Raw genomic sequence first — 25,491 nt, 5'->3', positions numbered from 1 at the left:
TTTGATCGGCCAAAAAATGTGCCTTCCAGAAATATTGATTTTAGACCCCATAAAATATATACCGATCGACTCAGAATCACCAGAGTCGATCTGGCGCTTGGTGTCCGTCCGTCTGTCCATGTATTTGTTTTTCACAGGATTCCGGTCGCAATTATTAACCGATTTGGATGAAATTTGGTACAGAGTGGTTTTTTTGGGCACAAGGATGAACGCTATTGAATATGAAAGAAATCGGATCAAATTTAGATATAGCTCCCATATATATGTATCGCCCGATTTCGAAAAATGGAGTCACGTTGCGCTTTTTTACAAACCGATCGTCATCAAATTTTGCACATAGTAAAATTTTTCATCACCCTTTAAGTTTGCAAAATTTCATCGAAATCGGTTCAGATTTAGATATAGCTCCCATATATATGTATCGCCCGATTTTCCCAAATTTAGCCATAAAAACCTTATTTATTAAGCGATCTTACTCAAACTTGGCTTACTCTAATCTTTTATGGTACTGACAATATGTGCCAAAAATAATCGAAATCGGTTCAGATTTAGATGTAGCTCCCATATATATGTATCGTCCGATTTTGCCAAATTTGGACGTAAAACCCTTATTTATCAACCGATAGTGCTCAAAGTTGGCTAAATATAATCTTCTATACCTCTAACTGTATGTGCGCAATTTCATCGAAATCGGGTTTGAAAATTTTTTTTTTAAAAATTTGCCCCCAATAACCTTATTTTTGACCATAGGAGCCTCATTTATTAACTGATCGTACTCAAATTTTACACAAAGTGACCTTCTGTGGTATCAATCATACCTGCAAAATATTATACAACTTGGTTCAGATTTAGATATAGGTTCCATATATATGCATCGCTCGATTTTGTCATATTTGGGCATAATACTCTTATTTATTAACCTATGTTATTCAAATTTCAAATTTTGATGTACTAGCTGATCGTATTTTGACTTACATGTAGCTCTTGCATAAATCTATTGCCCTGTTTGCAGAAATTTTGATTTATTACCCACAACTAATTGACCGATTTCCTCTTTTTTAACAATGAACTCAATATTAGTGGCATACTAACTCTTTTGGTGCAAAATAAACTATAACTCCTAATATTAGACATTTCTGCTCAGATTGTGGCAAGACACCCATAAGCATGTACCCCCCTTTATGTTCTCCAAAACCTATACCAATGATACTCTACAATGCTTATGGACAAATGCTTATGTTTACTAATTCAGTAGGGGTGGTTTAGGGTATGATATAGTCGGCCCCGCCCGACTTTCTACTTTACTCACTTGTTTTTTAATTGAAATGTCTTCAATCACAGAAATGATAGTATCAATTAAAAAATTAATTGAAGGTCAATTAAAAAAATAATTGGTCCAATTAAAAAATAATTGATACTATTAATCTTTGTGATTGGTATTTGTTTCAATTAAAAAATTTGTTGATTCAATTAAATTTTTAATTGAATTTTTTAAAACACAATTAAAATTTTAATTGGAAAATTTTTCGTGATTTTTTTTTTCTGTATGCGCATTGACTTTCTTTTTTTTCTGTATACGATTGACATGAAAATAATTAAGGACGTACATTTTCGACGAATATGACAAATAAAGCATTTGAGTTTCATTTTCAATAAATAATTCATTAAAATATTTTACGATAATTTGTGTTACTTTTTTATGGTTTACGATGTGTTTTTAATATAAATTTTGTTTGGTATATTTTTTTTAGCCAGAAGAATATTTTTAAGTTTACCAAAATATGTTTTCATTTCATACGTATTGACTTCAAAACATGAAAATAATTAAGGACGTACAATCTTGGACAAAAAACAGTTTTTTTTAGGTCTAGTAGCACTATCTATGTGTAAATTGGAATTCGGTGGTACACAGAAAAAAAATATGACAAAAATTTTTCAATTTAAATTTTAATGGATTTTTAAAAAATATTCAATTAAAAATTTAATTGATTCAAAAAAAAATTAATTTAAAATTCAAAATTCAATCACAAAAATTAGTTGTATCTATTAATTTTTTAATTGTACTAATTATTTTTTTAATTGACTTTGGTGATTGATACTATAATTTCCATTTCAATTAAAAATTATTTGGATCAATTAATTTTATGATTGAAGAAAACAAAATTTTTTTTTGTGTGTAATCTAAATCATCTCTGTGTCTTTTGCCTTCTGTATTTTTAACTAACCAGTTATTCAGCTGTCTAGCAACATTTCTTCTGCTATTTATTTATTTTTGGTTTTTCCTCACTACTTTTCTATTGAACTGAACTTTGTCAAATATTAATTTGCTGTCCATCTAAACATTTGGTTGTCGCAATATCGATTTTATGGTTTCATTGGCTGATGTAGCTCCTATATAAACTGATGTCCAGAATTGGTTTTTGATTGAAATTTCGTTTCGGAAGCAGAAATCAATTGTAAATCTAAAAATAGATTTTTCGAAAAGCACTAAAAATGAACTGTAAAAAATGTTTAAAATTTGACTCCAAAAAACTATAATAATATTATATGTATTTAAAAAATTGTTAAACCAAGCACTTTAAAAATATTTTAACGCCATCCTTAGCCACATTGGAAATCATTCGTGGAATTCTTTCAATATTAAATATTAGGTAATATCAAAAATATATATGCATTGCCTTGTAAACCAGAAATGATTGGTAATTGGATTAAATTGTTTTTATTTACTTAAAACTCCTTCTCCTTGGCCTCCTAAATGATCCTAAATGATCGCCTCCCAAAATTGAAAATCTAAACGATGTAATGGCCATTCGTTACTCATATGCCTAGCAATAATGAAACCAAGCATCTCATTACTAGGGCTCATGAGACACTCGTTATAAACACAAAAAAAAGGAAAATGGAAATCTTTTTTATGGCTTCCTTTAAGCCGAAGGGGGGCAAACCACCAAATACAACTTCAACAAATAACATTGAACGAAATCCTCTCACACACACATACATACACATGCACACACACTTCCATATTCCATAATTTCACGATATCCTTACAGTCCATTCAAGTAAACTCTTTCGAGTTCTTATGGCATTAACGTTTTAATGGCGCCTGGCAAATGATGGCTAGCTTCCTCCTATATCTCAGAGCTCTTGTTCATTTTCAATGAAATGTAATTACATAAATACCAGCGATTTCCTTTATTATCACATTATATACGCATGCAAAAAAAAATAGTAGAAATTGTAAAGCAGAAAAGGATATAGTATGGAGAAAATGGTAAAGGCAGAGTCTATTATGGATGTGGTAAATAAAGAGTAAACAAGTATATACGGCCGTAAGTTCGGACAGGCCGAATCTTATGCACCCTCCACCATGGATTGCGTAGAAACTTCTACGAGAGACTGTCATCCACAACCGAATTAATTGGGTTGTGGTATCTTAAAACTTCTTAACATCGTTTTCTAAATTGTGAGTTAGTCCATACGTGGTATATATTAGACAAAAAAGGTATGTGTAGGTGAGTCTACAAATTATTACGAATCGATATGGACTATTGCACGGTACGTAGAGAGCCAGCATTGAAATATGGTGTCGCTTATATGGGGGCTATATACAATTATGAACTTGATATGTACCAATTTTTGTGTGATTGGGGATCGATTTATCTGAGGGCTATATATAACTATAGACCGATATGGACCTAGTTAGGCATGGTTGTTAACGGCCATATACTAGCACAATGTACCAAATTTCAACTGACTCGGATGAAATTTGCTCCTCCAAGAGGCTCCAAAACTAAATCTCGGGATCGGTTTATATGGGGCTATATATGACTATGGACTGATATGGACCACTTTTGGCATGGTTGTTAAATATCATATACTACCACCACGTACCAAATTTCCACCAGATCGGATGAATTTTGCTTCTCCAAAAGGCACCAGAGGTCAAATCTGGGGATCGGTTTAAATGGGGCTATATATAATTAGGGACTGGTATGAACCAATTCCTACATGATTGTTCGATACCATATACTAATATCACGTACCAAATTTCAACTAAATCGGATGAATTTTGGTCTTCCAAGAGGCTCCGGAGGTAAAATCTGGTGATCGGTTTATATGGGGGCTATACATAATTATGAACCGATGCAGACCAATTTTTGCATGGTCACTAGAGACCATATACTAACACCATGTACCAAATTTCAGCTGGATTGGATGAAATTTGCTTCTCTTAGAGGCTCCGCAAGCCAAATCGGGGGATCGGTTTATATGGGGGCTATATGTAATTATGGACCGGTGTGGACCAATTTTTGCAAGGTTGTTAGAGACCATATACTGACACCGTGTACCAAATTTCAGTCGTATCGGATGAAATTTGCTTCTCTTAGAAGACCTGCAAGCCAAATTTGTGGGTCCGTTTATATGGGGGCTATACGTAAAAGTGGACCGATATGGCCCATTTGCAATACCATCCGACCTACATCAATAACAACTACTTGTGCCAAGTTTCAAGTCGATAACTTGTTTCGTTCGGAAGTTAGCGTGATTTCAACAGACGGACGGACGGACATGCTCAGATCGACTCAGAATTTCACCACGATCCGGAATATATATATACTTTATGGGGTCTTAGAGCAATATTTCGATGTGTTACAAACGGAATGACAAAGTTAATATACCCCCATCCTATGGTGGAGGGTATAAAAATGCAAATTTTGCATTTCATATATGAAGCCTATATAAGATCCTAAGGGAGCCAATGTGGTGCAGTGGTTAGCATGCCAGGCTTGCATACAAATGGTTCTGGGTTCTATTCCAGTTTCAACTGAAAACCACAAAGTTTTTCAGAGAATCTTAAAGGAATCGAATTATTAAGGATTTTCTGAAGTAGACCCTAGTTATTCAAATCCCTGTTATGAAAAGGGGATGTAATTTGACCTTAAATAACTACACAGAAAAAAATTTCACGAAAATTTTTCCAATAAAGTCTTAATTGAGTTTTAGAAAATATTCGATTAAAAATTTAATTGATTCGACAATTTTTTTAATTGATACAAAAATCAATCACAAAAATTAATAGTATCAATTAATTTTTTTATTGGATCAATAATTTTTTAATTGACTTTCAATTAATGTTTAAATTGATACTATCATTTCTGTGATGAAATGTCTTCATTTCAATTAACAAATTAATTTGATCAATTGATTTCGTGATTGAATCAGAAGTTCATTTTGTGTATGAATAAAGCTTAGATTTATATAATTTTTTTGGTGTCCTTTAGAGTATGAAGATATAAAAACCAACATCTATTGGATTTATTTTCATACCACCTAATATTTATATAGGTTGGTCTATATTTTATAATATAGATCTTAAATCGAATGTTTACTAATAGAATACATCTCTTTTTTATTATCTTTTTCGAGATAGGGTTTTTTATTCGTTTCTTTATTTCAAAGTCTATGACCTTCCTACATGTCATTCCCCGCTAATATTATCTATGAACTTGACCTGAATTTTTTTGTATTTTGTCTTACCCTTTTTCAGATTATTTCAAATCCCATTTTCTTTCAGTTTAGTTTGAAACCCACATTTTTTGTCGGGCTTCACAGTTTCTCATAGTCTGAACTATTTACATAATTAGTTACAACTACTAGCGTAGGCACTATTTATGTCGTCTATGGCGTAACTGCTTTAACCTAAGCCAAAGCTCATGAATAAATGCAAAAAAAAAAAATCTATAGAAAAATAAAATAAAGAATGTAGAAAAAAACACACATAACAATTATAAAGTGTTTGGAGGCGACAAGTGAGAAAATTCAATTCCTCCATTAATTAATTAAGGCAGTTGACAGTGTCTGGGGTTTAATTGATTAACAGCATTTTCCTAATTGGTCATACATTTGCATATGTTTTTTTTTGTTTTGTAAAATAGAAATTTTGTAAAGATTCTTAAGATTTATATGCCAAATTATGGGAGGTGTTTGTTATAAAATGGTTCGGCTTAATTACGCATAAAAATTTCTTACAGTTTCTTAAGATTTATATGCCAAATTTTGATATAAAATGTCTTGGCTTAATTACACCTAAAAATATGCCACACAATTAGCAGATTTCCTAATGATATGCATACATATTTCCCACGAACATTTCAAGTGGGCCAATAGGTAATTTTATCTCTATCAGTGAGTACATACGGGTTATAGTTGGATTTGAATCATGTGGCACTTTCCATTTATGACTGAAACTGATCTGCAGGCACACTGTGTAACATTTATAGAAAGGGATTTAAGGTTCCGAAATACTCAAGAACACTCAAGTGATCATTCTTGGAGAGGGCTTTAATGTCCGAAAAAAAAAAACAAAAATACAAAAAATTTGGTTTTTATCAGTGTCAACAATGATTGTAAAATTCTAGGTAAATCAATCACAAATCACTTTTAAAGACTTTAATCCAATAGTTCGCTTAGATTAAAAAGAAAATATTAAGTCGACATCACAGGCAATTTAAGTTGGCCAAATGTGGATAGAAGTAGAAGATTGCTTTAATGAATAAATTTCGTATAAGGTCATTTTATACAAAAATTAATTTTAATATTTAGCCAAATCTAGTCATTGCAGCAAGATATGTTCATAGAAGAAGAGATGAAAACATCCCCTTTTCTAAAAAAAAATTCAGGAAAATAAATCACAAAAAATTCCAATAAGTTCGTATGAACACTATACGGGATAACGGACTTCTAAAGTAAAAAAATTCTAAAACTATTTAATGCAGTATTTAGCCCATTTCTTTGTATCAAAAACGAATGCTTTCTTTCAACTGTAGTACAAAAACAATGAACTTTTTTGGTTATAAATTTGATCGAACGATATGATATAATTCGACATAAAGAACCTAACCATTAATCTCTTTCGGGTACTGTAGTACGTATGATAGATATTAATTGCTTGACCCATGGATCGTATGATTATTTGTAATTTATTTTAGTAAAAGTAAAATAATAGTCAACTTACCATATGAAATCTTTGCAGTGTGAACAGAAAGTTGGCTGCTTGAAGAAGCGTGGTATGAAACAGTGATCCTTGACATTGAAGACATTTTTCTTTTTGAGGGCACCTTTGCGAAGGCGTGACTTCATTTTATTCTCGCCTCCAGCTTCATCCACTGAGGCTTGGGCCTGTTGTTCACCATTATTATCGCTGTTATGTTCAGACATTTTTGCTTTCTTGGTATTTGTATTCGCTGAATTAGTTTGGAATTTGTTGTTTTTCTGTAGAGATTATTATATTAAATGATGTCTTTGGTTGATTTCTTCCAAATGTATTTTATTTGATTGTTATTTGTTGTATTGTTGATTTAATTTAATTTTGTGTGTTGATGATATATTTTTTTTTGATAATATTTTGTATTTTGTTTTGTCTATATATCCATTATTGTTTTGGTTTTATTTCATTCCCATGGGGTTTTCTTTCTATTCTTCAGACTACAAGCAAAAATCAATTAAAAATAATTTGGAATTAATATTATTGCTGCTATTAATTTCTTTGATCGTTAATTGATATTTTGTTGATTTCTAGTAAAATTGGATCATAAAATGTCATTGTATATTCATTTAATGAATTTCAGTGCACTATTATTTTTTTTTTGTATTATTTTTCACATTTGTTTTGTAATTTTATGACTTTTCATTTATTATTATAATTAAAATTGATACACAAACAACTCTCTTACATACGATTTTTTTTATTACGTTCATAGGTTATTTGCAAAGTTTTAGTCATAAATCACCTATACGTAGTCCACATTACTTGTCGCAATCACCCTTCAACAAAGAAAAGTTCATTGCATTTAATTTTCAAATCGTGTTTTTAATTTTAAGCTTGGAGAAATGTATTTTGTAGTGACGAAACGATAACTTAGGTCATCTTGTATATATGTATACGCCTTTTATGACCCAAACAATTTTAATTTTTATTAAAATGGTGAGGCATAGAACGCAGTTTGTGGTGAGAAAAAACACCATACTTTATACATCAAGGTTCGAAATCTTGCAAACAATCATTAGAAATTACAAGAAAATTGTAATAATTTTTAATAAAACTTAATAATTAAACCGTAAAACAAAATAATTCAATATTCCCAAATCTTGTTTTGGAAAATATCATTTGCTTATGCAATATAATTCCCTCAAAGGTGATACACTGTTTCTGGGGACCCAACCACCTGTTCTATAGGATTTGTCCTTTGCTACAAAATAGGTCTTTATTTACCAGTCAACTTTTCATTTGACGAAATATTCTTTCCAGCGAACCCTCTTTTTAGACCTGAGAACAAGAAACAGAAAACGGTGAACGTATGGCGATTTAGTCCTTCAAAGGGTCCCAAAATAGAACTTAGTTTTGGTAGTCAACTTTCATTAGACGATTTTTTTCTTTTTTATTTGACGAAATTTTCTTCACAGCGAACCTTCTTTTGGGACCTGAGAACATGAAACAGAAAACGGTGAATGTGTGGCGAAAATTTCTTCCCAGCGACCTGAGAACAAGAAAAAGTCGAGAAAACGTTGGAGTTTAGCGATTTCTTTCTTCAAGCGGTCTTAAAATAGGTCTCAGTTTTGGCTAACAACTTTTTATTTCAAGAAATTTTCTTACCAGCGAACCCTCGAGAATACAGTGAATGTATGACGATCGTGCATAATTTTTCAAGGAAGAAACATCTAATATAAAGCATCTAATATAATTAAGTCGACCGTTTCATGTCTTCTGTCTCTTGGGAGCCACCGTGGTGCAATGGTTAGCATGCCCGCCTTGCATACACAGGGTCGTGGGTTCGATTCCTGTTACGACCGAACACCAAAAAGTTTTTCAGCGGTGGATTATCCCAACTCAGTAATGCTGGTGACATTTCTGAGGGTTTCAAAGCTTCTCTAAGTGGTTTCACTGGAATGTGGAACGCCGTTCGGACTCGGCTATAAAAAGGAGGTCCCTTGTCATTGAGCTTAACATGGAATCGGGCAGCACTCAGTGATAAGAGAGAAGTTCACCACTGTGGTATCACAATGGACTGAATAGTCTAAGTGAGCCTGATACATCGGGCTGCCACATAACCTAACCTAACCTTCGTGTCTTCTTTCGGAAGCGGATTCATTGAGTGTTGCCAACTTGAATTGGACTTTAGAGGGAAATGATGGAGCCATGTTTCATCCATTACCAACTATGAGGCAGTAAGTTGAATTCATTGTGGTACCACAGGGTAGCACTACCCGATTATATGTTACGTCTCCACATTGTGAGACCACTTGATAAGCTTTGCAACACTCAGAAATGCCGACAGCATTACACACAAAGAAAATTTCATTAAAATTGAGTCAACGAAAATTTGTCTTTGATATAAGGAAACATTGTCATTATTACAATGAAAATATTTGTTAATAGTACGAAACGTTACGTTGATTAAATTCTTCATAATAACAAAAAAATTCGTTGTAATAATGAATTTGTTTCATTGGCTCACTTTTAATGAAACATTTCGTTAATATAACGAAACTTTTTCTATTAGTGTACCGAGAGGGAATAATACACCATTGAAAAACTTTTATTGCAAGGCGGTCCTACTACCCATGTGAGGCAGATCCCCTACATCCCCATTTTTAAGACCATTAATATCGGATTTTATTAATAATTTTTAGGATAATCACAACAAATATACAACTCCTCCATAGTATGAAATTCTTACCCCATTTGATCAATGAATGTTGCGCTCAATTTTTATTCTTTTAGAAAAAATTTCCCAGTCTACATATTAAATATATTATTAGTTAAATATTCGTTAATTTGAATCACATTCTCTGACCCCGGCTAATGGTAGGGCCAAAGCTAATAGGTGGCCGTTTTGGAATAAAGCCAAAATAACACCGCCCATCCATCCATCCATTGATCCATAGAAAAGAAAAACAGTAGAAGGTGGTGCGAGTGTTGTTGTTTTAATTGATATTAAACGGCGCCGCACCAATACACCCATCATGCAAAATAGCCTAACAATGCGACTACAATGGAATGTCGATGGCAGTGGTGATGACAATAAAAACAACTACAACTACAGCGAATAACACCATGCTTGCTTAACCGCTGATGATGATGATGGATGGATGGTTGAATGAAGAATGTGCTCAGAGTTGCCAGATTTTATGTAAAAAAAATAAAATAAAATTTTTATTTTTAGGAATTAAGAACTAAACGCAAATGAGGCCAAAAGAGGTAAATAAATCTAAAAAAATAAGATAAAAATTTTAAAAATTAAATTGTTTTTTCAGAAAAACCGCAAATTGTTCCAAGAAAAAATAAATAATATGTAATATAAAAATAAATATGATTTACATAGAAAATTCTTACACTTGGACACCTCCCAAAAGTGGAGAGTTGTCTGGAGACTTTTGTTATATTAACACATTTCAATTGACCTCTCACAACTGTACACCTCCCAAATATGGAAAAAATTTACACTTTTCAGAGGCTTCACTGTATATGACAAAATTTCAAACACGATAGAACTTTTCCTATGTAGTAACACAAAACAATATTTAAGATTGGGTTATTGAAGTTGTCTATTTCTAAACTATCTCATGTTGGTATGGGTTTGTAATATTGTTTGTAATATAGGTCCTAGTTAAAAATAAGTATTTTATTCCTAATGTGATATGTCTCTGATGACTCGGATTCGCTTTCAAACCCCTTTTAAATTATCAAACCAAACTTGTTACCTTAAAACAAAAAAAAAAAAAAAAAACAAGTATATACAGTAGTAAGTTCGGCCGGGCCGAGTCTTAAATACCCTCCACCATGAATCAAATAAAATAGTTTCCTTTGAACATTTCAGGGGGGTTTGATGACAGATATTTTCCCAAGCAGATCAGTGCGCCTTTTATACCCTCAATAAGTGAAATCGGTCTATATGGAGGCCTTACCAAATGGACCGATAAAACTAATTCATATACACTTTGTTATGGGTCTAAAATGCCAGTATATTTTCAATTTGTGGCAAATCGGATAAAAAATACAATTTCTAGAATCCCCAGGAGTTAATCACAATTTTCGGTACATCTCTTTATTTTACTAGAATACCTCTAGATTTCCAATTTCAGGCAAATTGGGTAAAAACTTCGGATTCTAGAAGCCCAAGAAGTAAAATCGGGAGATCGGCCTATATGGGGGCTATATCGAAACATGGTCCAATAATCACCATTTTCGGCACATCTCTTTATTTTCTACAATACCTCTACATTTCCAATTCCAGGCAAATTGGATAAAAAGTACGGTTTCTAGAAGCCCAAGAAGTAAAATCGGGAGATCGGTTTATATGGGGGCTATATCAAAACATGGTCCGATACTCATCATTTTCGGCACACGTCTTTAGGGTCCTAGAGTACCTCTAGGTTTCCAATTTCAGGCAAATCGGGTAGAAAATACACTGTCTAGACGTCCAAGAAGCAAATTCGGGAAATCGGTCCATATGGGGGTATTTGATGGTCCTAAAATACCTCTAGATTTCCAATTTCAGGCAAATTGGATAAAAAGTACAGTTTTTATAAGCCGAAGACCCCAAATCGGGAAGTCGGTTTATATGGGGACTATCAAAACTTGGACCGATATAGCACATCTTCGAACTTGACCTGCCTGCAAACAAAAGATGAATCTGTGCCAAATTTCAGGACGATAGCTCCATTATTGAAGGCTGTAGCGTGATTACAACAGACAGACGGACATGCTTATATCGTCTTAGAATTTCTCATTGATCAAGAATATATATACTTTATATAGTCGGAAATCGATATTTCGATGTGTTACAAACGGAATGACAAACTTATTATACCCCCGTCACCATTCTGTGGTAGTGGGTATAAAAAGAATCCCCCAATTGTCAGTAATACATCCACCAATCTGACAACATTTTATTCTTTTATATAGAGGGTGATTTTGTTGATTGTTCGCTGTATTGTTTTTTGTTTCCTTTTAATTTATTTACAAATAATAAAACGCTATGATAGTACCACAAAAGAAATCGAATACAATAACGAATACTGTGACAACCAAATTGTTAAGTTTTTTATTATAATTGAATTTGTTTTTTTTTTTTTATAAATATAATAAATTAAATTTTTAAAATAAAATTTTATATCGGAAATAAGAAATATGGAAAAGAGCTACATAAATTCAAGAAAGATAAATAAATAGAAATAAATATGATTTATATGATAAAATTGCAAAACCCTATAGTTTTTCCCCATGAAAGACAAAAAAAAAAAAAAATAAAACAAGTATTAACGATCAGGTTATTGATGTTGACTATATCTTTTTGGTGTAATCTGGAGCCAATCTTCAAACAGATATCTTTAAAAAATTGAATTTACATCGGGATGTATTTTCGGTCCTAGTTTAAAATAAGTATCTGACTCCTAATGTCTAGTCGTCATTCTACAAAAGCAGATCGTTTGGAAGTCATGTCTCTGATAATTCTAAAACACAAAGGTTACCTTTATTTTTAAAATAATACCCCAATTTTCATACATCAATCGGTCAATCTGACAACACTTAATTCGTTTATATAGAGGGAGATTTTGTTGATTGTTGGCTGGTTTGTTTTTTTGTTGCCTTTTAATTTATTTACAAATAATAAAAAATAACACTATGATAATACCACAAAAGAAATCGAATACAATAAAGAATACTGTAACAACCAAATGGTGTATTTTTTTTTTTTTTAAATATAATTTAGTTTGCCTTTTTTTTATAAATACAATAAATTAAAAGTGAACACTACCAAATAAGAATGAAAAAAATGCAACAGTTTTTGCACAAAAACAAACACACAACAGTTGCCTAGCCACCTTAAGGGAATTTTATGGAGAGACCAATAACTAAACAACCACTTTTGAATTTGAATTCTGTTTTTTTTTTCTTTTTAATTCATATTCTTGGTCAAAGAGAGGGAAAATTTCTTTTTTGTGTTTTCTGGCTTAATTTGTTATAAAATATTGATTTCTTTTCACTATTGGCTATTTTGTAATATCTTTCATTCTTCAAAAGGAAAAATCATCACAAGCTTATTTCAATTTTATTTTGTTTTGATTTTTTTGTTTTTCTTCGATCTGTTTTTCTAAACATCAATTATTTAATTACACAGTCTCTGCTACTATGGTCATTATAAGTAGCAGTTTTGTTATAGTTGTAGTATTCTAAATTGTGTTCTAGTTGTTACATATATCGTGCGTTTTTTTTTTTTTTTATGGATAAAATTTTGTTATTGTCGATTTTTTTTTAATTTGTATGTTCCACAAAACACTCGCGTCACACTCTGTATGAAATGTATGATGGAATGGCCAGGGGGGTTTTAGGGGAATCTAGGCAGGCTGGTTTGTTGGTTGCACTGCATTTATTTTTTATTATTTATTTTGTTGTTGTATATTTATTCTTGAATGGAAATGGTGATGACAAAACACGGTCTCGTTTTGAATGTCTATTTCATTCTATCTTTCACAATTTTCATTGTTTTCTTCAAAAAAACACACAAAAAACCAACACCAAAATACTTGACGATTTGTCTACATACACGTCCGTTTGGCTCCACAATTCGCAACGTTGTGAAAAGTGTTTTCAATGGATACCTTTGACTATGCGGCGCTCAGTTCAGTCGAGTTCATTTGTGTTGTGAATGCACAGCAGTTAGACAGTGGCGTTCTTAGTGCCCCTTCCTGTGTATAGTGGTGAAAATCTTGAGATTTTGTGATTTTTCTCCCAGTTTCTGTGATGGGGGGAGCTTTAAGGGTAGTGAAAAGCTCTCAGTTCGCTTTATATGGCTACTACAGGTTGCAATATTCTCTTTAAAGAAGGCTTTTGCTTGCTCTCTGAGTGATTTGTAATTCTCTCACTCTTACTAAATTTCACCCCTCAGCATTGTCGCATTGGTTCTCTATGCCATGAACATAGTTGTAAATTCTGCAAGGGGTTGTTGCCATTTGAATGAGTAGAGGGGTTGTGTAACGGGCAAAATATTACAAAACAAAGCCCAACAAAAACATTTGTTATGTCTTTTGGCATGTAAGGGAATGCTTTAGAGTGTTTGTGCGTTTGAATAATGAGCATTGCTTATGTTGTTATCTTGCACCTTGTTGTGTTTGTATCGAGTAGTAGTCTCTTGCCACTTGTTTCATTTGTTTGTTCCAAGTTGTTGTCAATAAATACAAGCAACACGTTAATAATTTCTACTCACACCTGTAGTTTGGTGTGTTTGTTATTATAAGAATACCAATGCACAGAAATATTTGAAAACTATATTTAGAGAGACAGAGAGAGGGAGAAAATAAAAACTAATGGAAAGGAGTTAAGAATTTTGTTTTTCCGTACTCACAAAAACACACATACACCTCTACACAATGGTATTTGGGATTCTGAATTATGTGAGAACCTTAAAATGTTGAAGTTTTAGAGCACATTTAATCACAGTGAGCTTAGTAAAATGTGGAGTTTTAGAAAAAGTGAGAGCATATATTTCCATTGAGAGGGAGATTTGGGGAGTATGTATGGAGTATCTTTATTTGGAGAATGGTTTCACATAAATCTAAAGTTATTTGAAAATAAAAAATCCATCATACATATAAATCTGGGGACTTCAGTGGTAAGAACTTTTAATGGGAAACTTAGAAACTTAAAAGATTTGTCAAGAAATGAAAAATCCATTAGAAAGTAGTTCTAAATTATTAGTTTTTTTTTTTTAAATTGTTAAATATGTATTCAAATGTAAAAATAAATAAAAATGTAAAAACTACATAATAGGGTTAAAAGAAAACAATTTTTAATTGAATTAAATATTTTACAAAAACTTTTGAAGTAACATGTTTGATTAGGTCAATAGCCTTCATGAACAACTCGTTGTTTGCTCCATAACACCTGTTTGCCTCTAATAATATTTCTTTTATTCAATTGTACATTTTTATATATGATTTCGATGCAATAAAATCAATATAGAAATTAAATATTACGATTCCGTTTATTAGAATATAGCAAATAATCATTAATCCAGTAAACAAAGCACTACAAAGTGATATTTTATTATAGCACGCTTTTTTTGTATCATAAATTTTAGTATAAAACGAAATCCGATATTCTTGTTCTAGATTTTTTAGTGACTGGTTTTTCGTGTATCACAGACATTGAAATTTAAATTTCGAACAGATTACATTTGTTTATTTCGATACAAGACAATCAATTAGAAATAAGTAAATTCAGATGGGGCGAACAGTATGTACCTGTAGCCAAAAAACAGAATGTTTGTTGACAATTATATTTTTTTAGAGAAATGAAATTCTTGTTTTTTTTTTCTACAATAAAAAAAGTCAGAATTCATCATTGTCTTCAATTATTGTTTAATCCATGATATATTTGAATATGTAGAAACCTGTGTTAGCCTTTGTTTTTGAAAAATATATCGCTATCTTACACAAAAACATATATCACCAAAATTTTTCCAATTAAAATATTAATTGATTAAAAAAAAAACTCAATTAAAAATTTAATTTTCTCAACAAATTTTTTAATTGAAACCAAGGTTAGGTTAGGTTATGTGGCAGCCCGATGTATCAGGCTCACTTAGACTATTCAGTCCATTGTGATACCACAGTGGTGAACTTCTCTTATCACTGAGTGCTGCCCGATTCCATGTTAAGCTCAATGACAAGGGACCTCCTTTTTATAGCCGAGTCCGAACGGCGTTCCACATTCCAGTGAAACCACTTAGAGAAGCTTTGAAACCCTCAGAAATGTCACCAGCATTTCTGAGTTGGGATAATCCACCGCTGAAAAACTTTTCGGTGTTCGTTCGTAGCAGGAATCGAACCCACGACCTTGTGTGTGCAAGGCGGGCATGCTAACCATTGCACCACGGTGGTTCCCCGTGGTGCAAAAGTCAATTGTTTAATTGACTTTTGATTCATGACATTTCAATTAAAAATTCATTGGATCAATTAATTTCTTGATTAAAGACAACAAATATTTTTTTTTCGTGTACAACTCTTAACTCTATAAGCATTGCACCAACATTCGTAAAATCCTATCAAAAATGTTGATCTAAATTAATAACATTTTGTCGAGAATATGGATGTTTGTCTGTAATGTTACACAGCTCTTTTCTAATACCTTTAGAATGGCGGAATTCAATCCGATAGCTAGATATTTTTTTTTATCAAATTATTCATGTTTCTGTTGTAATTGTTTTGATTCTCTTAGCTGTAGCACCAGCGTAATGTATAATATTTACCCTCCATTGATTAATTTACTGTCTCAATATTCTAAAATTCTTCCAATGCCTATATAATTTTTTTTTGCACTCTCCCAAACAGCACAACATGTTTATATTGGCAAATGTTCTTTATTACTGGCTAGCAATAAAACTATCAAAGTAAATTTCGTATTGCCAGGCAGCATCTAAGACATGTTATATGGGGCTAATAAAAAAAATTAATTTAATGCCTGCAGTGCAAAAGGTAAAGAGAAAAAATATTGGAATTCTAAAGCAGAATCCTGAGTATTCGATACGTGTCAATGAAAATTACTCTATGTAAATTGGTCTAACATGTATTATTGATAATTGAAATATATCCAAAATATTTGATATTGTAGTGTGTTTTATTACACCTCCCCCCTTTAATCACACCAGGATTGATTTAATCTCATAAATTATTTCGTTAAAAGAAAAATCTCTAGATAAAATAAAAAAAAAAACTAGTTTTTACAAATTTTACCAATTATGTCATATTAGAACTGGTATTAAATGCCATTTTGGTTAAACTCATTTTTTTCTGTTCATTTTGTATGTCTGTCCATGCGGTTATTGTTAGCAGCCTACAAACCAATCCAAATATTCACCTAGACAATATTGCAAATAAAAGAGACTGTAGCAGTTGTATTACGATGTTGTAAAGCAAATAAATCAATTGTGGTCTACTGAAGGTTAATAAGTGCGCTTCTGCGTCTGTATAAAATGAAATGAAAACCTCCAATCAAAATCATTAATTCTTAGGAAAATGTTCTAATATTTAATATTCATGGTGTTTTTTTTTCTTCGAAACGTTAACCACAACTTGGCACAGTTCTTGGAAATTTGTGTTTGAAGAGGAAAGAGATAAAATTGGTTCTTTCAGACAATATGACAATCTGCCTAAACATGAAGTGAATTAGAAAAATACTACGTTAAATTTATAAAATAATATTTTGCTCTTGAAACATATTTAAGCTGATCATATTCCTTCCCTGCGTGTGACTGTCGTCCTGCTCTCCTTGACTGGTCTGAGTCACAACATAGTATTTTTGCCGTCCTTCCAACCATTGCATTGGTCCACATTATAACATTTTAGCCCCCAAGACAAATGCTTTTCGTGGCAAGTAAAGAATATAATGGCATGGCGGGTATACCTATATGGAATTGGTATAACTTTCAAGAGTTTTTCTATTGCTTTTTTCGGTAAATTGATTTCATATTCGAATTTTAATTATTCCTATGGACAAGCTACTGCTATTTATTTATATGTAGATTATGTGTAGTAAATTAATTCGGTTTGTAATCAATTTTTTTTAACGAATTCAAATTTCAAGTTTTTGTCCCCTTCATAAATCATGGTGTTAGTCAATAACGAGATACAAGTATATTTCTAAAAAAAAAAAAAAAACAAAACATTTACTAAAAGTACCATTCCAATTTAATTGAATTGGACTCCCTACTGATCAGCTCATAAACTCATTTGAGCTATTATGTATTTTGCTTATTTGTATCGATTAATAAATTAAACACTTTCAGGTTTTTAATTTTAGAATGTGCTAGAATTTCAATTTTTTTATTTGTTTTTGATACATATATAAATGTCATGGTGTATGATTTTATTTTTTTAATGGCGTGTTTGCAAGCCATTTAATTTTGTTTTTTTTTTTGTTTTTTTGTAGAAATAGCACACATTTATGATATTCGCTTTTTATGGGTCATTGCAAATCTCGGATGCATAAACCAGAAAACAAAGATATAAACATCACTGTGAATATTAAGTACGTAATGAAATTTAAAAACTCTTTGGTGCCTTTAATATATTTTTCTACCCTGATTTTATGAAAACATTGGTTAATATTCCCTGGAAAACTGTTTGGTATTTTAATAAGACAGACAATCATAAAATCATATTTCTAAGCAAAAGGTTTATCCATAAGGAAAAATACTATCTATGGTCATCATATTCGGCCAATAAAATTGAGTTAAACACCAACGTATCGGTCACCAAAGAAAAAAGTTCTACACCAATATGAGATATATTGTGAACTATATACCTTACATTAAAGCTTGAGATTCGAGCTTTAATTTGAATATATATGTACTTCATATTTTTCATATCCTTCCACAATTTATTTAAAATTGGTGTACAACTTTTAGTTTTGCTCACTGTATTTTTGGGGTTATGAGAAAATCTATCCCCAAATTCGCTGGCATGGGAATAATAACATCGAACAGAAAAACGGTCGATACTTCGTTTACAGGAATACATATACAGACGGTTATACGCATGAAAAAGAAACTGACTGATGGCCATAGTTTGCAGAAACCAAGCATTTTTCTCGTTTACTTAAAGGATTAACATATTTAACACAAAATTATAATCGGCTATAATGATAGAAAAATATGTTATGGATTTCTTGGCTTAGTAAATTGTTAAAAAATAAACATTTCTACTTAAAATTATTTTTTTCTCTGAGTGTAATCTTTAATATCATGTTTCCCTCATGTTATGTTTATGATATGTTTAGTTGTTTTTTTCACTCGTTTCTCATTGTAAAAACTGCATCATTACGATCATAGGACCTTTTTTGCGGACACTCTTGCACGTGAATTTTTAAGCAAACAAATCGATTTCATGGCTGTTTTGTTGTGGCTATTTAATTATTTTATTGTTCTTTTGTAATGGCTGTTAATTTTTTTTTTTTTTTTTTGTTATGGCACTGGGTGTTAGGCATACGTAGGAATTTGCCATAGTTTGCGTTTTTGTTTTTTCATTTTTTATTTCTTCAATTCATTTAAGCAAATGACACGTTTTGCGGTTTGATGTCTAACGATGCGTTATTTGGTTGTTATTAGAATACGTTGATATTCAATAGGCACTTTTTTTTGCTAGAGGGCTTGTGGGGTATACATTTCCGTCAATTAGCATTTAATTTGTATGGCAAGCACAGAATTGGAGGAAGAATAGTTTTCTTGTTGTCTTCGTTATTGTCATCATCATCATCGTCGCTATCGACGTAATCAGGCTTCGCTTGCACTATTGTGTTATATTGCCTACATACACTCTAATTAATATTAATTTATAAAGCAACAATAACAAAACACTAAAAAATCACACTGATCACACACTTTTCAATTGGTAGTCACTTGACATCGACATCAACACCACCGCCGTTACTGAAAACGAACGACATAGATCGAAGACGATACTGACACCGCTACCATCAACACCCAATCACACTGTGAAGAGGAGACCACAAGTGTATATTTTTTTACCCCCCAACGAACACATATTTCATATATTTTTATATCTCTCCGTTAGGGATTCATTGGCGATTTATTTGTTTGTTTTATATGTCATAAATAAATTCATTTTATTTAAGTTTCAATTCCCTTTATTTGTGTATGGCTAGTTTAATTTCTCTTCCTCTCTCTCCATCTCTCTCTCGCTTTCATACATACACTCTTTATCAATAATCTCACATAATTTGCTATATTGGTTATGAAGGGGGGTGGGTATTCAGAGTATCGATGTTGTTGGCGCTGTTTCGCATTTGTTTACATTAAACACCGCGAACCATAACAATAGCCCAAGCAACAGCTACAGCAACATATACTCCAGCTCACTCATTCACTTACTATTTCATATAAAAATTTTGTATGCTTTAATAAATGGTATACAATCGATCAATTAACATTTGTTTCTCTGGCCATTGTTGTTCTTAGGATGAATGTAGAGCGGTGTTATGTTGCCACCACCCCATAACCTATAGCCGTTTATTTTGATGTAGGTGCTGAAGTTGAATGTCAGCTATGAAAAAAAAAAGAAAAATTCACGGGCCAGTCGGGTAGACCGATTTAATTATACCCTTATCTGATAGTCTAATAGTTAACAGTAAATTTGTTTGTATACTTTAATTAACTTTTTTAAATTCCCGTGTAAAAATTGATATGTAATTGGATCTGATTAGATCTCAAAAATGAGACAGATCCAATGATACGATAGAATTGGATATAGCAATAGAGATTGTCAGATCTTATATTATATCTGTACATATCTGATGGTATCTAGCATCATGCTTATATATCCCTTCATATCTTCTTAGATCTAATGTGTCATTTTAGAGATCCGACTCAATTTTGAGTCGGGTTGTTTTATTATGGAGTATAATTTAGCCAAAATTAATTTAATTATATGGAAATTGGTCAAAAGACAAAACAAATTTAATTTAATTATAATTTATTTATCTTGGCACTTTTTTCCTTTAATTTAAATTAAAAGAAAATATGAACAAAAACAAAAATTAAAAGGGCCAAGAGGGATTTGGCCCATATAGTCCATCTTCGATTGCCGGATCCCTTTTATGATTGTCGAAAATATTAATTACGATAACCGGTTAATGCTGGAGATGGGGTTTTTATGAACAGCTTTTGTTTTTTTATGGAAAGTTTTTTCTTTTCTTTAACAAAAAATGTGATCCATCCAAAAGTTTCAGTCGTGGTCCATGAAATTTAAATTTTTAGATATTGCCTCACTCCTAGTTACGTCCAGCGTTGCCAATTTAGCTTTTTTCCCGCTAGATTTGGCTTTTTTTGAAGACGTTTAGCGGGAAAAAAATGCATTTAGCATTTAGCTTTTAGCTTTTTTTTCTGGCTTTTTTTCATGACCCTTTTAGCTATTTTTGGCTTTTTTTATTTTCGACATGTTTCTATTGAAATATGGATAAATCGGCGTTGTTATCTAAGCCTTGATGCAAGTATAAGGGTTTCCACATATTTCAAAGCTCAGTTGAAACATTAATAATGATTCCAGCCATTATGCGGGCATTTTTGTAGCAAATACACCTTGTTGTAAAGTTTTTTCATTATATACATAAAAGTTATCGTAAACTTTAAATCTACTATTACCATACAAATTTGTTAGATAAACTGTCAGTAAATTATTGGGAATATTATCATTTGACTCGTTTATCCTTTTTATGTTATTATAATATTCTAAAGTTATTACGATATTACTAAATTAAAATAGTAGATGTGAATAGCTTTGTGCACTGAAAAAATATTGTCGTCTCCTTAAAATACGAACGTGAATTTTGGTTATAATAGCATTTGTGAATTTCTTTTATATAAACTGTTTTCCTTGTCCAAAAGACGATAAAGTCGTTTTGTCCTCATAATTAAGTGATTCGACTTAAAAATGGGTATGTTTTCATGAAAGAAGGAAGAATTAATGAAATAGTCTTTAAATGTGAGGAGTTTTTGCATCTTAACCACAAACCAAAATAGCGTTCAAAAATAGAAGATGTTTTTAAACACTTTATTTTAAAAACGTATATATACAATAATTTCTACTTGAAGTCGAGTCTGAATTTGGAAATTTAAGTTGGCGTTAGCACGTTTTTAAAGCACTTTGATAGCTCATGGAGAAAAGGAAAATGTTTTTACTGGGAAATGTAAACTATAGGTATTTTCTGCAATTTAAATAAAAGTAATGTATTTCGAATTTTTCACAATTTCAAATCCAAACTAAAATTTTATTTAAAAAAATGACAAATCATTTTTTTTACCAAATCCAAAACATGCTTAGATCATTTAATATTTTAAAATAACAAGTAAATAAAATAGAGGTGTAGGGAAGGTAGCTCCCACAAAACGAAGGACTTCCAGTAAAAAATTTGTGATAGTAATCAAAATGTATCGAATACGCAAACAGAGCTAATATGCCTTAGATATTGTTACAGTCTCACAGAAGTGGAATTAAAATGAAAATAATATGCATTGTAAGTGAAATAAAGTCTTTAAGTTTGTTAAATATCAATCAAAAATGTGACTTTTGATACAAAAAAAATTAGTTTTTTTTCTAGCTATTTTTTAGGATTTTTTACCTTTTTGTAGCTATTTTTTGGGCAAATCTAGCGGTTTTTGGTGAAACAATTCTGGCAACGCTGGTTATGTCAATGGGTGCGTATAAACTAACTTGGAATGTGCCATTTTAAAGAAGTTAAGATGCCAAAGATCGTTTTAATTCTCTCATGCATACAATTTATCGACCTCTGAATCTCTTTTCATTCGGCAGGCGGGCTAATTTCACCAGATGAATATGGCGAAAAATGGAATTCAATGCTTTGAAGCGTTACATTCGAAATGACGAAATTAGTATACTTCCCATTCTATTGTCGAGGGCTTGACTAATAAAATTAAAAAATCCTAATACTCACGGCATTGTATACATTGAAATCATGTCTGGGTCAGTAGTGGCAACATCTGGTGCAAATCTACAGACACATATTTATACCATTAATATATAAAAACTGGTCGAGCGTTTTGCCTGCTTTGAAATTTGTTTGGGAGGCTAAAAGGAGTGAGAGAACCATGTTGCCTTAAAGACTTTTTAAAATGCTCATTAAATTTAAAATATAAATAAAAAATACACTACAGTGATGTCATATTAGAAGTTTAAAATCACAGCAATTATTTTTATAAATGCTGAAATGGGAGTTGGATTTGTTTTTTTTTTTTTTCTTGAGAAGTTATAGATGCAGCTAATATTACTACAGATGTACACTTGTTATGTTGTTAATTTTCAACTTCTATGATCCCGTTTCTAAATCGTCTAATTTGGCATCTCTGCCCATGTTAAATATTTTTATTTTTATTTTTTTTTTTGCTTGCCAAAAAACTTGTTGTTATTGATGACCCTTGAATTTTTAGGTTTTAAATATCCCCTTTGCTTTGTTTTGTTTTAGTCATGAACTTTTGCCGAAGACTTTGATGGCTCCACAACTCAGCTTATGGTTTTCAATGGCCAACAAGACCATGCGAGCTTAAGAGATGTTACCCATGTTGGAGATGTTATAATGTTGTATTTTATATCGAGTGTGTGTTTGTTCTCTTCGTTAAGGTATTGTCTAAATTTTTACCGGTTCTTTTGGGTTGCAATTAAATATGGTTTTGTTTTTGTCTGCTTCACTGACATCATAAACGTTTCGATCTCTTGTTTGCTTCGATTAGTGCGTCTCTCTTTGTATTTAAATGAATTTTTAATGTATGATACTTCTTGTTTGCCATAGCCCATATGGAGTATTACCATAATTTCAAGAAGACGTATTGTATTTACACAGAAAAAAATATTTGGGTATGCTTTTGATATAGGTACTGTATATTCAACGAAAATATCATGGGACAAGAGGGAAATTTTCTAATGAAATTATTTAAAATTGAAAGTAGTATAGTTCTTATTGTTGAGTTTCTGCACCCAGAGAAGGAATATGATCACCTCAAACATGTTTCAAGAGCAAAATGTTATTTTTGTATGGTGACCATGTAACATGCTTGTCACTATAATGTTATTTTCTCGTCAAATATAACCTGCTTGCCGAAATCAGATACATGATTTCCGAGAAAATAACATGGTTGCGAAAACCATGTTACATGGTCACCACCCAAAAATAACATTTTGCTCTTAAAACATGTTTGAGGTGATCATATTCCTTCTCTGGGTGTGTCTATTGAGTTTCAAGTCTACAACTTTCCGAGTTCAGACTTGACTTCTAGTAGAAATTATGCTAAGTTTCAAACAAAAAGTCTTAAAAATAAAATAATAATAATAATAATATATATATAAAAAATGTGGAACAATTTCTCCTATTTTTGTTTTGTAGTCAAGATATTTAAAGATGACTTCGATAATTTTAAAGAATTTTTATGAATTGTTAAAGTCTTGTTTACCTTAGTTAATGAAATTTTTCTTTCATGTAACATAAATATAAAAATTTTTTAGCCGAATCTCCTAACTAGAAAACAAAATGAAAAGTTTAGCATATTCGTATTTTAATGATATGACAATATTTTTTTTCAGTGTCCTCTTTCAAAAATTTATAATATTCCCCAAAACTTCACAGAGATATTTCCATTAAGGCAATAAAAATGTTCACTATTAAAAAATCATCGATATTTCCAGTTATCGATATGTTTAAGGCGAAATTAATATGCATTACTGCTAATACCAGGCGGTATTGATGGTTTTTCTCTGGGGTCTTATTACTGAAAATGAGTTACACCCGTTTTCTTATACAAATTACAGTATAATTATTTTTTGTATGTGTATCTTCTTAATCTAATACTGATAGATAGTTTTTCCATCACACACTTTTCAAATACAAAATTCATATCGTTAATATTCGAGGAAAAAAACACACACACGCGTACACCCTATTAGCGACACAAAGTGATATTTCAATCGCAAATGTGTGATGACATTTGACTGGTTATTAAAAAAAAAAGCCCACTATGGCTTGCCACAGGCATTTATGGCCATATTAAAATATGTCATTAATTAAATATTCTGTATATATTTGCCGTTTTTAATACACTTGTGTACATATTAAATTTTTCAATTATTCCATTCATAAACAAGTGTTGAGAATTTTTTCTATTCTTTCGCGTGTGTTATGTTTTTGTTTGTCAAATTTTGTCTTTGCTGGTGTAAACTGACACTGATCCGGCACTACACTGAGTTTAGATGACAAGTCCGTTTGAATCGTTTCAAGCTGTTTGACATACAACACTCCAGTACCACCCTCCACCACCGCGTTGCTCTTCTAATCGTAACAAATGTGCGTTAAGAACTACAGTATGCCTCAAGAGATAATTCGTTGCGATTTCTCGAGAGCCAATATCGTGAAATAAAAACTCATAAATACGTCATCACTTAAATGTATGGAGGGGGAACTGCCGAAAATATGAGCATAGTACCACGCAAAATAGCTTGGATAACAGCATAAGGCATGATATGCATTCTCCTACACTCATACACATAAAGGGTGATTTGTTAAGAGCTTGATAACTTTTTTTTTTAAAAAAACGCATAAAATTTGCAAAATCTCATCGGTTCTTTATTTGAAACGTTAGATTGGTCCATGACATTTACTTTTTGAAGATAATTTCATTTAAATGTTGACCGCGGCTGCGTCTTAGGTGGTCCATTCGGAAAGTCCAATTTTGGGCAACTTTTTCGAGCATTTCGGCCGGAATAGCCCGAATTTCTTCGGAAATGTTGTCTTCCAAAGCTGGAATAGTTGCTGGCTTATTTCTGTAGACTTTAGACTTGACGTAGCCCCACAAAAAATAGTCTAAAGGCGTCAAATCTCATGATCTTGGTGGCCAACTTACCGGTCCA

General features: G+C 31.7%; 1 protein-coding gene across 8 annotated transcripts in view; it reads right to left on the bottom strand.

Annotated features, from left to right (window-relative positions):
• Pkc53E (Protein C kinase 53E) overlaps positions 1–25,491 on the bottom strand; it is a 129,008-nt gene that overhangs the window by 102,756 nt on the left and 761 nt on the right. For 4 of the 8 annotated variants that reach the window (XM_075311181.1, XM_075311184.1, XM_075311185.1 and 1 more), the window contains exons 1-2: positions 13,611–13,758; positions 7,019–7,488 (exon numbers count right to left, since the gene is read on the bottom strand). In XM_075311181.1, the coding sequence (XP_075167296.1) occupies positions 7,019–7,221 (203 nt within the window). In that variant the 5' untranslated portion in view covers positions 7,222–7,488; positions 13,611–13,758. The other 4 variants (XM_075311187.1, XM_075311188.1, XM_075311182.1 and 1 more) reach the window with 3 other exon arrangements.

This window comes from Haematobia irritans, chromosome 5, assembly GCF_050003625.1.
Source record: "Haematobia irritans isolate KBUSLIRL chromosome 5, ASM5000362v1, whole genome shotgun sequence".
In the NCBI taxonomy this organism is placed as follows: domain Eukaryota; kingdom Metazoa; phylum Arthropoda; class Insecta; order Diptera; family Muscidae; genus Haematobia; species Haematobia irritans.
Note: the sequence above shows the minus strand (reverse complement) of the source record. Positions and strands in the feature narration are given on the sequence as shown.